Source organism: Plectropomus leopardus, chromosome 3 (genome assembly GCF_008729295.1).
Source record: "Plectropomus leopardus isolate mb chromosome 3, YSFRI_Pleo_2.0, whole genome shotgun sequence".
Classification (NCBI taxonomy): domain Eukaryota; kingdom Metazoa; phylum Chordata; class Actinopteri; order Perciformes; family Serranidae; genus Plectropomus; species Plectropomus leopardus.
Genome location: NC_056465.1, coordinates 28,092,291 through 28,107,064, shown reverse-complemented (window position 1 = coordinate 28,107,064; position 14,774 = coordinate 28,092,291). Strand labels below are relative to the sequence as shown.

Here is a 14,774-nt window from a genome sequence, read left to right as displayed (position 1 = left end):
GGAGTGGAAGTGAGGTGGATCAAAAAGATGGAGAGGTGAGAGGAGGAGAGGCAAGGAATGCGGCGGACCCATTAGAAAGCAGAGTTGGCTCACTATAAATAGGCCAGTGCCTGTCTGGCTGTGAAGGGGTGACAATCAAATCTTTCGTAGTCACGCTGGAGCCTTCTGACAGCTTTCCCAGCTCTCTGGTGCTTTGACTCTCGAAACATACACAAGACTTGGCGTTAAAAAAAAACTCTTACTCTATTTATACATTCATACATTATCACTCTTTAACATGAAGCCCCGTGCAGTTTCTAAATGAATTTAACTCATCCTTTAATGCTTTTAGGTTGAAATCCAATCTTAATGAAATGCATGTCATGGTATGGACGCTTATTCTACATCTCATCTTTTTAAAGTAAGAAGGGTATAACATTTATGATTACAGCAAACATCTGCCATCAAAAGATTAGCATGTTGTAGTTACTGCAACAGCCACTAAATTTAGAGACCAGCAGCTAACACTTAGATGTTCGTTATACTTTTCAGGTGATTCATCCATCTCTGTTAAAGACTTATTTCTACCAAGCAGTCTGGTTCAGTTTGTTACACATTAGAATGGTTATTTTTGCATTTTCATTGTCAAAGTTAGGGGTGGTACCATGGAAACTGTTCCATTCTGTCACATTTTTTTCATTACTCTACATATGAAGTACCCAGCACACTATTCAGATATAAAAACGTGGAGCTAGAAAAATCACAGTCCATTGATTGCTCCTGTGCAGTGCAATAGCACTTTAACCCTGCTCTAAACACTCCACCCTGGTCTTTTTTGTTCTGAAAATGTCATGCAAACATTCGGTGGTGATCAGCAAGGTGCAGAAATCATCTGTGAGGAGGAATTACAGTAAGAGCTGGATTAAGCAGTGATGCAACTATTACCAACTGTAATCAACCCAACCTACATTAAGATTTATGTCTGCAGTGGAAACACTAAACAGATCTTCCACTGAGGTACATGTCTGACAGGTTACATACAGTTTTAAGGGTACTATACCCAAAGTGGTGAAAATGTAGTTTTAGCCAAGGCCACTTGGTAAGTGGGTTTTTTTTTGAGTAATGATGCATGCAAAGCCCATGCATATCTGAATTCTTATGTCAAAGTTAGCTTTGGCGGACTACAAGGACTGCTGCAAGGCCCACTATCATTTTCATTCCAATATACACCGAAGATACACAAATATATTTACCTCTTAGAGCCCCTATACACTTGGTTTAAATTCTGAAATATTTAACAGGAATCAAATTTTTATTACTAAATGAGCAACAAAGTTTAAGTCTGATAAAAAAACATCCATATTACTTGTTAAGAGTTTGACAGTCAAAACACTGGGATTATGTGGGTGTGGTTTTATCAGGTTTGATTAACACTGTTCTGAACACATGAGCAACTAACTAATCAACTGCTCGATTTTGATTTTAAAAAAATTGCTTAACTCTAAATGGTGCTTCGAAATGCACAACTTGATCTTTTCTTTCTGACAGGCACTGCCTAGTGAGAAAAGCGAGAATACCACAAATACAGAAATCTTTTATGTAAATAACCGTGATTGTTCGAACATCGGTAGAAAATTGTATGTTCATAAAGCAGACCATCGCTTAACATCATGAGCTGATTGAGTGTATTGTATTACAATAACTGCAAACGTGGTACATGACAAAGCGAGATACCTGAGTGTAGAAGTCCTGAACAAGCGCTGGGATGTACTGCTTTGTTTCTGCGCTGAAGCTGGGCTGGTAGTCGGGCCGGACGTTGTGCACGGCCTTTAGCACCATTTCTCTCTCATCTTGCCGGAACATACACTGGCTGAACAGGTCGTCGACAGACAGGCCATCCTCTTCCATCTGTTTTAGGCACCTGGATAAACAAGGACATTTGGTGTATCAGATTTTTACTGACCCTTAAGCAGCCATGCTTCATCTGTGGAGACTAGGGAATGCTCATCAGAACAAGTGACTTAACAATTCACTTTTGTCAGGTTTTGAGATTTGACATTTTTTTTTTATCTCCCTTATTGGAGTTTATTTGGAATAAATTCATACTGTCCAGTCACTCCCCGATGACTAATATGGGCTCTATAATTAAGAATTACCAATAGCACCATCAATAAAGAGTGTTATGGTAGCTTATTAAAGAATATTAACGGGTAACCTCTGTATTTTTCAACCTGGGCTCTTTTTTCCATGTTTTTGTGCCTAAGTGACTAATGTTAACCACAATTTCTGATATTGGTCCAGTATTTAGCGAGAGAGCTGCAGGCGGCAGCCGTAAAACAAGCTGCTCCCTGCATGTGCGCAGTGTGCAAGATCACTTTACATACACTAAAAGTGCTTTTTTGCCACTTTAAAGATCATTATTTTAAATGTATAACACCGCTATGGAAAGTATCCCTACAGAGACAGACCTTTCAGTTAAAGAGGAAGATCATTTGTGTAAAACCAGAAACAGCCCGAATATTGCTACTGCCAAAGCCACCAGACTTCACTTATATAATGGAGAATTTTATCAGTGTAAAATACAGTTAATTCAAAGTTAAAAACAACAACAAAAAACTCACAAAAGTAATCCTTGTTTGTCTTTAATTTTTCCAACAGTCATTGATATGAAACTATGCTGGCTTTTCACATGCTAATTTACTTTTAAAATCAGAGAGTGTGATAACTTTGGTTAAAACAACTGAAACTTATAATACCTTTTCAAATATGATTCTCTTATATCCTTGCAAGGATATCAATCCACTAAATGTCTTCAGTTTTTCATATAGTGCCAACAAGAGACAGTCTACAGTCTCCAGACTGATATACTATGCATAGTATACAGTATACTAACATTAAGAAAACATAACCTCCATGCAACTCTGTGGCCCTTGGTAATAATTACAACACTCTTCCTTTTCCTCAGGGTAGCTAAATGTTTTCAGAAAGAGAACCAGCCCATCAGATAACACAAAAAGTGGATTTTCATTTACGTGAGAGATTATGGTTATTATGATGGAACAGACTTTGGAGTCTGATCACGAGTCCAGAGTTCACAACCTTTGTGACCTGCCTGTTGATGTGGGAATGGGAGTAAGATAATCATATAACTTCCTGAGCTACTGATTAATTCAGCTTATAAAAAAACTCCCTTGTCAGTGGGATCATTGTATATGCCTCACCCACCCTAATCTACAGTCGCAGAATATCAATCTAAGTATTTGCATTGAAGGGCCTTTCTGTCAGACTCATACTATGAGTTTGATCCAGAAGCAGATGGGCACTGACAACATCAGTGAAATGTTTATTTAAATACAATCTCCTAGAGAGAGAAAGCACAGTCTCCATGACTGGACTGCAGAATGCAGATAATATTAATGTGCAACCAGTCCCTGGAATACAAATGAGAGTTGCAATAACAGGATTATATTATAACTCAATTTGATATATGTTACCTAAGAGGGCTTGTGAATTATATTTTCAGCCTGGTGGATCTTCATTCTTCTGTGATCAGTGAGATTCATTGGCTAAAGTGATACATATCTGTAAGCTGTTTATGGGTTTTGGTATTCAATGTTATTATGCTGTAAACTGATGTATTCTTTTGGTCTTAAAATTGGGCCAATGCAATATTTTTAACAATAACTGAATTTCATCCAGGCATTGTAAGGTATTTGTTTGACCTACAGTGTGCACTTTTTCTTATGTGTAATTATAGTTGTTGTATGTCTACAGGGGTAAAACCTTGTTAGTGCCATGCACAATTTGGAGTATAAAGCCGCTGCCCAACGATTGAGGAGCCTTGTTTGCTTGCACTGCTCCCTAGAGGTTAACGCAGAAACTACATGACTAAGCCGAGAGACAGAAGTGAGCAAAACTCATTTGTCATCGACCACAGAGGATGAGAGCTCTGCTTTTCCCTGCACACCTTTTTCCTCCAGACAATTATAGGTAACAGCGTGCTAATTACCATCTGGAGGAAACCTTGGCTCAGCAACTTCCGCCAACTTAATCTAATCAGAAGTGAGCAGGCTTCTGCAAATGAATGAATGAATACAATGAAGAAAGCATTGCGTTACAATTTTCTGTAGTGTTTGAAGTTATAAAGTGTATATTTCTAAAGCAAGCCAATGAGGTCAAATTTTTTTAGTATTTTCATTCATGCCTCGGAGTCTCTTGTGATGCAATGTGCAATTTTGGTCTGAGTAAATGAGAGAGAGCCTTGAACAAAGAGAGGATTAGTCTGGGTGCTGGCACTGTGGTCCAGAGGAACAAAGAGAGCAGAGAGGTTGAAAGATAGAGCATAATCAGCCTGGTGACTGCTCTGCTGCACCCTAGGGAGCAAAGAGCTCTGGAGGACACAGCACTTACAAAAGGGAAAACTTAAAGGGATAAGTGTGTGCGTGAGCGTGTGCGTGAGTCAGTATGTGTGTGAAAGAGACAGAGGAGAGGGGAACAGATTGGTACATTGAGGGCAAGGATGCTGCAGGGGAGACTTCACAGACGAGAGTGATATTAGGAGAGTACAGCAGTCTGGCCATAATAAAGGGGGAGACAACACAGTAAAGAAAAGAACAGGCACTATAAACACATTGTGTGACAGAGAAAATGATAACAGTGCCGACTGTAAGAGAGGCTGCTTGGCCTGAGACTGAGCAGGAGTGCACCACTGCAGAACAACAATGTCATACAAGCATCAGCTTACAGTGATCGATGGACCAACCAGATACCTACCCACAACCCTACTTCCCTGCCACCTGTCCCGCTATTGGACCATTCTGCATAGGGTGATGTCCCATGAGTCCAAGGGAAGAAAGTATGTGTGTCACTCTTTGTGTAGTTTGTGCAAACACACTTGACATGACTGAGGCTGATGAAGCTAACAAACAACTAATCAAGCCTGCAGTGACATACGGGAGTGATATATTTAATAATTTCACTGCAAAATCATGTTGGAGGAATGAGCAACTTTGCATGGCGTGATTACAAACTACAGTAGCTGTGCCCCCGTTGACACGGTGCCTTTATCAAAGGACATATTGTGGCTTAAAGGTTAGACCTTGAGAAGACTTAAGGGTTTGGGCTGAACCTGCACTCACATTCGCAATGAAAATCACCAAAATGGTGTGTGGTTATGGTGTATTCAGGCAGATTTTGTCAACATATAAACTCAAAAAAGAAAGAAATCTAGTTTTTTTTCAATGTCACCAACAAAGTTGCAGCTAAGCTTGGGTTGTATGTATTTTTTTCATACCTTCTTGATATTTCACAAGGGTGTACAGCATTTTATGGTATTAATGTAAAATGAAACAAACAAAAACTAGAATTACCACCTAGTGGTTGTATGTCTCCGCAAACAGTCAAGTTGCAGGTACAGTTTATATCCATGTCTGTAAAAACATGAATATGTCACACGCACCTTCTCTCCGGGAATCAGCAGAGTTTCAAGGTGGCCACCCAAGATTCAGAGTGTCACCAGATTCAGTGTCTGACCAAATGTTTCCCCTTCTGTTCCTGAGATATGACATTGAATAATGGCCAGAAAAGCTTTTTGCAGAACATTATGATGTCACAGTGAAGTTAACCTTTGGATATATAAGGCATCACTTCATCTTTTTATCCTTTTAGACATTTGCATGAAATTTTTTTCATAATTAGTGTATGAATTCTTGAGTTTTGTGTGGTCACAGAGACCCTAAACTTTGACCTCTTAAACACCAAATTTTAATCAGTCCAAGTGGACAATGGGCCAAATTTGAAAAAAAAAAAAAAATCCCCTCATGGCATTCTTGAGATATTGCATTCATGAGAATGGGAGGTACCCGATAACATAATGTCTCTGGCCATGGTTGTCAATGTCGTAGAGGTATGCTGTGTTTCTAATATGCAATCTAAGTTTAAATACTTATGATCCACAGAATAATGAACAGATCGGAAATAAGGGCATCTCTTTCTGGTGGACCCGATAACACTGAGCAGATACTAACCCATCAGTAGGCTCAATGGAGACGATGTGTTGGATAACATGATAAATGGATGGACCTACACTTTTACAGCACTTTTCTAGTCGATTAACCTCTCAAGGCACTTTGATACCAAGAGTCACAATCACCCATTCGCACACACATTCATACACTGGTGGCTGAGGCTACCAAACAAGGTTCCTCCTGCTACTAAGTTTTTTAATCATTCATACTCATTTACACACTGATGGCAGATATTAGGAGCAATTTGGGGTTCAGTATCTCTCCCAAGGATACTTTGACATGTTGACTGAAGAGGCCGGGTATCAAACCGCTAAACTTCCAATGAGAGGACGACCTGCTCTACCTCCTGAGCCACAGCCGTCCCTGAAATCATGCAGCTAATAAACTGCTTTTGTTGTTTGAAGAAGCCATTTCAAGATATAGTTATATGTGTAAATACTCCGAAACAGGAGCAGAGGCATTTTGCTTTTTAATTAATCCTGTAACGTTATCCCCACCACTCGAAGTTGCCATCTTCCTCAGCTCAGCTTACTTTTCCACCAGTGGAGACTGACCTCTGGTGGCACATACTGTGCACCACATCACCTCAATATAGCATCTACGTATCAATACAATACAAAGAGGAGCATCTATTTTTGACCTTATTGAAAATCATACCTTTTAGATTTTTAAATACCCCTGTATACAGTAATACCTTGATACTACCTAAGCCTTGTGGCAACTAACAGGGGCTCACTCCACATGTTCTCGTGTCTTTCACAACTGGCAGGCAATGTACTGAGTTAACAGTAACTACTAGGACCAAATAGATTTTTGAGGGTGATTCAGATATCAATGATTGAGAGTTGAAAGCTTTTGGATTAGGAAAGCCCTGTCTACATGTTGTATTCTTAAAATGCACATTGTGAAGGAGGAGACTCCTGAACTAAGACATGACTTACATAACATATTTAAAAGAGGGCATGAAAGTGCATTGTTCAACAGGGTCTTTATATCAACATGCATTAGGATAAACAAAACAAATATAGCTTGTGTGCTGTACTTTCCTGCTATCATAACTCAAGACTAATGTCAGGGCCCCTAAGAAAAAACAGAAAAGTCAATATGAGCCTGCCACTGTCTGGGCAGCAGGCCAGCTGATTGTATCGACAGCCATCAAACAGGCACACACAGAGTGACACATGTAGTGTTGTGCTGAAGCTGTGCACAGTAGGTGTATACTGTATGTGCTATATGTCAAGTAATAAATCTAAGAATGAAGCTGAAACGGTCTTTACAATAACATGATTAATAATACTTAAAAGTGAGTTGTCAGGATGACCTAGTTACTACTGAGACACAACTGGGCTACTGACTGTCAAGTTTGTCCTTGTAAAAAAAAAGTTGCAATAACTTCCAGGGTTGTCTAACCAAAAATTAATTAAATACACCACAGTGCACGACAGCAGAGTTCAGCTGTCTTGTTACAATTTAATTAGTTGAAGACAACCTCATTAACACTGTGTCAGCATGCTGCCACAACCAAAACAATTCTAAGTGGCTTTGTGAAAAGCTGCAATAATTATTACAGAAACATTCACAATCGACAAAAAATTTAAGGAACAACCCTGTGATGCCGAGTTGCCATGGAAACAATATCAGCGATGAGAGAGAGGCACAGCAAATAAGGTACAAAATGTTAGGAACACTTGATTCTGTCAGCTTAATGCAGGAGAGACACTGAACAATGAAACTGTTAAGCACTAAAGCATGCTTAAATTTACAATTCATACACTGCTTGGTTTTTACAAATGAACCAGTCAGGACGGAGCCATGATGGCAAGGAGAAGCTCTGAATGTCCCAGCGGAAATCATTATTGCCACAACAAAACCAAACAAATTCAGCATAAAAATAGATCATTACAGAATATATTACAAAAATGGGAAAACCACCACCTGACCACTGCTGCTATCCTCCAACTCTCAGCTAAACCAACAACAACCCAACCACGAAAAACACAAGAAGTTAAAATAGAAAAACCACTGTTGGGATACTTCTTACACTGTGTTACTTCTCTGATTATTTATAGATCATAATGGTCATTAGTTGTGATAATCGTGGCAACAATCATGAAGAAATACTATATGCAAGAACTCAGGAAGGATGTGCACAAGTGTAAACTGTGAGCACAGCATGACCCCTGCTGGTAAGTCTCTGCATTACCACAACTCACCTTTCAAACTCAAACATTGACCCATGACCTTACAGTAATACCATAGTTGCTCTAAAGCAAAAGATGACATATTAAATAAAAATGCTCTGCCGATGGTATGAAATGGTATACATTTATGGTCTCCTATGTGAGCACAGTTGCAGAATGTCTGAAAGATATGTCATATGTCATTATTATCCGAAACAGTTTATCCTGTTAATAAAATGCAAATAATACCAATAGTGCAAAGAAAGTGTCAGAATGGGGGGAACTTTTACTTTGTAAAACCCCAGGGACCTTTCTTTATTTATTCAATTTTTTATTTAAATTTTCACTTGACTCCATAAAAAAAATTCCTGGGAACTTGCTGTATATGATGATGAATATTTCAATTTCGATTCGACATTTACTTAATTCATTTACATTAAGTTTTGTGTTGGAGTTTGTTATATTCCAAATTCTAAATATTGACAGAAAGATTTTCATTTTTATTGTAAATGCACATTGGTTGGTAAAATATAAAATAATTCAGATTCAAATCAAATGTGTTCACTTGTAAATGTTTGTTGTCACAAACACGGGTGTTAATGAGTCTTCTCTTGGGTGGCATTAGTGTGTGTGTGTGAGTGTGTGTACCTTGTGATGACCCTTGGGGGACAGCTGGGATTGCGGCCCATGCACTCCAAGGCAGCACAGTAGGATCCTGCATTTGGCTTTAGACCAGCTTCTTCTATTAGAATAAATATACGTCCAAGAGGATTTAATGAGCCCTGCAAACAGAGAGAGAGAGATGCATGGGAGGACCATCAAACTTTGCTTAAACGTTCTCTTTATACCGATGTTTCCTCAAGAAATGTTTAGACACCATGGAAATCTGACAAGTTAACAAAGATGAGATTTAAAGTGCAATAAAGTGAATCAAAAACGCTACCTGAAAACCAGGGAATGTGCAGTTATTTTTAATATAAACACTCACATTATCTCATTCACAAGTCAGAAATTACCATCCTGAGGAAGTTTGCCATCAGTCATCAACAGCAACAAGGAAACATATGCAGAATTTTAATACTTCACTTGTCATCTTTCTGAAGTTTCTTAAACTTGCTTTGATCGGTTAGCGAAACAAAAAACCTTGCAAAGTACCACTTGTTGAACTCACCTTCTTGGCCCACATCCTCATTAAGATGTTGTTGATGTCTGTGTTCAGATGTTTACGTCGACTCAAAGCTCTGTGCTGGGTGAGAAGGACCCTGTGTGCCCTCTCAATGTCCCCAACAAACACACAAGTCTCTAGGAAACAGCGAATGCTCAGCTGCATGTTCTCACACACAGTTCCCTTCTTGCGCTTCTTGACAGGCTGCAGTCCACTTGAAGATTCCCACTGGCTTTCTTGTTGATCAAGCCTCAACTCAGCCTCCTCCACCTCAGCCAGCTCATTGGCCATGGCCTCAACATCAACATCTGCATCAGCATCAGCATCAGCATCAGCAAGAGTCTGCTTTGGGCCTTCTGCACTGGGAAGTGGTGTCGGAGAAACTGCAGTAATCTTATCACTCAATTCAGTTTGACCTCTGTTTTTTGCAGTCAAGGGTTTAGTCTTTTTAGCTTTGGTAGATATAATTTTGTGTGATGTACCGGGAGCATCAAGCTGCCTTTGCTACCTTTAGATTTGTCCACACATTTCTTCTTCGCATTCGTCTTAGTTTTTTGTTTGAGGCCCTGCTGTATTTTGAGATTGTTTTTCTCCTCCTTTGTTAATTTTTCCATCCAGCGGCTCAGCTGAAATTTAGAAGCTCCTTTAGCAACAGTATGTCCTGGTTCAGGAATATCAGTTTTCTCCTTAGGGGTGCTTTTGGGACCTTTACCAGATAAAACCACTTTTCCAGAGGAGGGGGCTTTAACAAATTGCACCTTTGCATGTTGGACATTTAAAACAGTGTCAGATTGGAGCTGCTGGATCCTGGCCTCAAGCACTGAGAGAGAGAGACAGAAAAGGTGTCTTAACAAAATCACTGAATAGACTGTTTTAGAGTAACAGACTCAAAAAGACAGATCTACTTATTAAATTCGCAAAAGGGCCAAGTAAGTAACACCAAACAGAAACACATGCAGTTTGAGATGGCAGCATACAGAAGAAAACCTCAGGCAACTCTCACATAACAGTGTTTGCCATGAAATTGTTATTATTTATTGTATGTTACTTTGTGGAATTGAGGGTTAGAGATGTAGCAGCTTGACAGTCTGCCATACACAATAACATACCGTCTAACAACTGAGACTGTTCCAGTACACGTTTCTTTGCATCTTCCCTCCTTGGGATTACGAATGAAACATTTCTTCTTTGAAGCTTGAAGGGTGTCTCTAAAAAAACAAAAACAGTAATATATCATTACACATAATAAGTCTTATTTTTCTGTCATTTTGCCTTTGGGGAAGAACATACAACTTGAAATGGGTGTATAAATCACTCTGGTTATCTTAGACCAAAAATATGAAAACTTGAAAACTTGTATGATAAAGATATTATTTGTAAGGAGAATCTTCTTTGCTAAAGAAATTAGCTTTGTTACACCTCTAAATTCTGTGCTGTTTGCTCTTTACATTGGATCCAAAACCTTAATTTCTATTTATGGTCAAAGAACAGTCATGCATTTTCAGAGAGGCTTAAGGAAAACATTTGTCACATCAAACAACAAACAAAAACAAACAAACAAACAAAAACCATGTCACACTGCAGGCATCTCCTCTGACAAATAAAGAACAGTCCTCCTAACATTTCTAACATGCTAATTTTGCTGCTATGGTTACATAATTTACTGGTTTAGGACATCATCATTAGCAGTCAAGAAGGTTTTCTTATAGAGTTCCTTGCAATATTAGTGATAGTTTAGGACTGTTTGTTATTTATGAGGGGGGGGGGGGGGGGGGGGGGGGGATTGGGGGGGGGGGGGTGCAAAAAGGGACACGCATTTCAAAGCACTAGGGAGGGACTTAAATTCTTCATTTTAGAGGCTTAGGGGAGAGGCATGCAATTTTAAATGGCTTTATTTTGTATTTATTTCACAACTGTTATTTTTAAAAAAAAAAAAAAAAAAAAAAACATGACTCTGAACCTGCAGGTGGGTTTGGAAAGCATGTTTTCTTATTTTTTTAATAATAAATAAATTAATAAATATCACCAAAATTATGCCATTTATCACAGACAGAAAGCATCAAAACAAAAATTTTCAATCAATGTCAAAATTTCAAATTTTCAGTGGTCCTCGAACAACTTTATGTGGGACGAACACTATAACCAAATCTACCTTTGTAACAGTAATATTTCATCAAAATAACATCATTCTACATGTCTACATCACATTTTTACAACATAATAAAATAGTGAAACCGTTTGCACTAACAAACCAGCATGCAATGAAAGAGCGAAAAAACGAGGCTTTTCTTTTCAACTCCAGGGATTTCGTGTCGATAACTTTCAAAATAAAAGTCTTTCAAATCTAACAACTATTTTATGGTGAAGGGGGGTGATGCACTTCTTCTAAGTCACTCAGGGAAGCACAAAGAAACATATCTGTAGCTTCAGGGAGGGTAAAAAAAACCCCAAACAAACCAAGTCACACCCCAGCCTCCTGCCTCCTCTGTTAAAATAAAGAACAGTCCCTTACATCACCTTTAAGTTGTTTCAGCTGACCGATACAGCAACAAAGACTCCTGAAATATTTACTCATTCTCTGTGAAAAGCGTTAACCATTATTTGGTCAGTTATTGTCCACAAACAAAACATCTTCAGACTGGACTCAATAATAAATCCCTTTATCAAACGATTACACTCTTCTGGGACCTATTTGCTAAAACCCCACATTAAATAAACATGTAAGCACGTCTACATTTAACACCAAAGTCCTCGACGACACTGGGCAAACATGTCCATCACAGTGTCTTTGACTGGGACATGAAGCTGGGACAGACTCACCTGATATCCGTCTAACTGCTCCGTTTCTTAACGACAAACACAGCTGAAAGTGGTTCACCAGGGACACGCGAACAGCACATTTTTCAAATAAACTGCGACGATTCAGACATTTAGCGAAGGCACATACTCGGAGAAGTGACATGTTGACATGTAATAACCGCGTTATTTCTCCGCACTAGGCAGCCATCTTAAATGAGACCAAGCTAATCGCGAGGGAGCGATCATCGTTGTTTAAGGCCTGGTTAGAAGATCACAGATAAATCGAGCTGCGTCACAACGGGCCTCGTGCAGAGTCTCTTAGTTTTTAGAGACAAAATATTTGAGATGTTTTCTCCAAATGCACCAAACGTTCTTAACCATCCCAATCTGCTCTTATGCAGGTGTGCTCAATGCTGTATCCTACCTGATAATAAGTCACTTATTAGCACAGGTGTGGCTTTACTATAAAACTGTAGTTTTTGTGTCATGTACAACGTCTCTGGCACGTGACCAAGACTGGAGAAATGGTACCAAAAAGGTTGTAAAAAAAAAAAAAAAAAAACGTCTGCAGTAATGACATGTAGGTCCTGTTAAATATAGAAACAAAGTAAATGTTATTTCAGGGAAATGTATTAAAGTATTGAAAGTAAAAGTACACATGCACAAAGGTTTAAATAAATCAATATTATTTAAATAATTCAAAAATAAAACAGCAGGTCCTCATACATACAGTTTATATGAGAAGCTGGAACTATGAGATGTTTTTTGCATGAAAAATGACTTACACAAAGAAAGAAATAGTTGCCAATTAATTCATCGACTACTTGTCTCAGCTGCACTTGTATATTTGTCCTATTTTTGGTTGGTGTGTTAAAATCTTAATATGTAAAGTGTTTATCTAATAATAGCAGTGGAGTAAAAAGTACAATATTTCCCTCTGAAGTGCAGTGGAGTAGAAGTGTAAAGTAGCATGAGACTAAAATATTCAAATAAAAGAAAAGTAACCTCGAATTTGTACTTGAGTAAATGCACTTAGTTACATTCTGGTCAGCAGAGGGACGCACAGTAACTGATGTTACAGTGGGTCTAACTGGGATTAATGCAACAAGTACAGTTGAATTTCTCTAGACCTGAGATGTAATAATAGTCATTATAATTACTCTAAAACCTCTTAACCTTTTAAAAAATGTTCCTTTAATGTAAAACTTATTTTTCCTTGCGCTGAATAATAATTTGTGGACTGTGAAAGAAAGATGTTTTTCTCTTACCTTGGTATGAGTGTTCTTGACCACTTACATTTTCTAAGAGAAAAGCAAAAATAAAAAAAATTAGTGAAACCCAAAAATAAATGGGTAAAAAGAGCAAATCCTGGATACGAGCAGAAATAAGAGAAAATTCGCTGGTATATCTCATTTCATGAGGCCCATTGTTACACGTCTTAACATAATGCCGATGTAGCTAATGAATTAAGTGAGAGCTCACTGAAATACCTCCTGATCGGCAGGGTCAGCTTGAGTGCTTGATTAAGGTTAAGTTCCTTTATTTTCACATATTAGGCTAAATGAGAATAAAAGTGCTCCTGTGATTATGTTATAGTTGCACCACATTGCCAAAATTATGTAGACTTTCCCGTCCACATACTTTGTGTACTTTTGGTAAAGCTCATGCTTTTTGATTTACATGTTTATTATATGTTAGAAATCCAGGTGTCGACATAGTTTTAGTTACACGGTGCACAACATTATACTGTCAGTGAAAGATTACAAATTGCATGTTGAGTATTTGTAACTCGTTGTTACACACTAAGATTAAACAAATAAGTCTCAGGTTATACAAACTAATGCAATTACTTGGGTACAAAATCGTACTCATATTTTCAAACATATTTCAAATAAATCAAGTTACTTTTATTGTTTTCATATAAATGTTAAAAATGAACCAGATATTATAAGTATAATAAAAACAACCACCAGTTTCAATTAATGTAAGAAGTTTGCTCAAATAAAGCTTGTAAACAAATGTAAAAAAAAAAAGGTTTTATACTGCTATCATATTATCAGACTTTATTTGTATACCACTTTGCATACAAACAGTCTGTAACACTAATTGCTTCATACAGTAAAACCTGCACTTTATTGCTGAAGATCTCTATAAAAAAATGATTCTCTTTTCATTTGTTTGTTTTCTGTGTCTTAAACGAAAAGGTATCAGAATAGTTTGAAATGAATAGGAAACGATGTTTGGCCTACAGGTGGCAGTCTAATCACAGTCAACCAAAGTAGAGCTAGAGGTCAAACAGGAGACCAAGGTGATAATGAGTGTTCAATGATATAATGACAAAAGCAGCACGTCTTGTGTCAAAATTTGACATTTGTATTCACACGTATGTTAGTTTTTTTTGCCCATTTAATGATAGATCAGTTTAGTTTGGAAAGAAGTTAAAGTACACTTTATTTACTTGAATGGATAATTGTACTAGTCCAGCTGTCAAATTTACTTCATGCTGTTTTCTTTCTGGAGGTAGATCATGAATACTCAGCTGACAAAGTTGTGAATATATTGCATAAGTCCTTCAAATGAAATGTTAAAATTAAGTGAAAAATAAAGCAAAATTCACAATGTTTC

General features: G+C 37.9%; 1 protein-coding gene across 1 annotated transcript in view; it reads right to left on the bottom strand.

The window, feature by feature from the left end:
* Positions 1-12,330, bottom strand: part of polrmt (polymerase (RNA) mitochondrial (DNA directed)) — a 58,039-nt gene extending 45,709 nt beyond the window's left edge. The window contains 6 exon segments of the mRNA XM_042484064.1: positions 1,714-1,900; positions 8,834-8,967; positions 9,357-9,838; positions 9,841-10,170; positions 10,460-10,558; positions 12,171-12,330. Coding sequence (XP_042339998.1) covers positions 1,714-1,900; positions 8,834-8,967; positions 9,357-9,838; positions 9,841-10,170; positions 10,460-10,558; positions 12,171-12,312 — 1,374 coding nt within the window. The 5' untranslated portion in view covers positions 12,313-12,330.
* Positions 12,331-14,774: the final 2,444 nt, after the last annotated feature.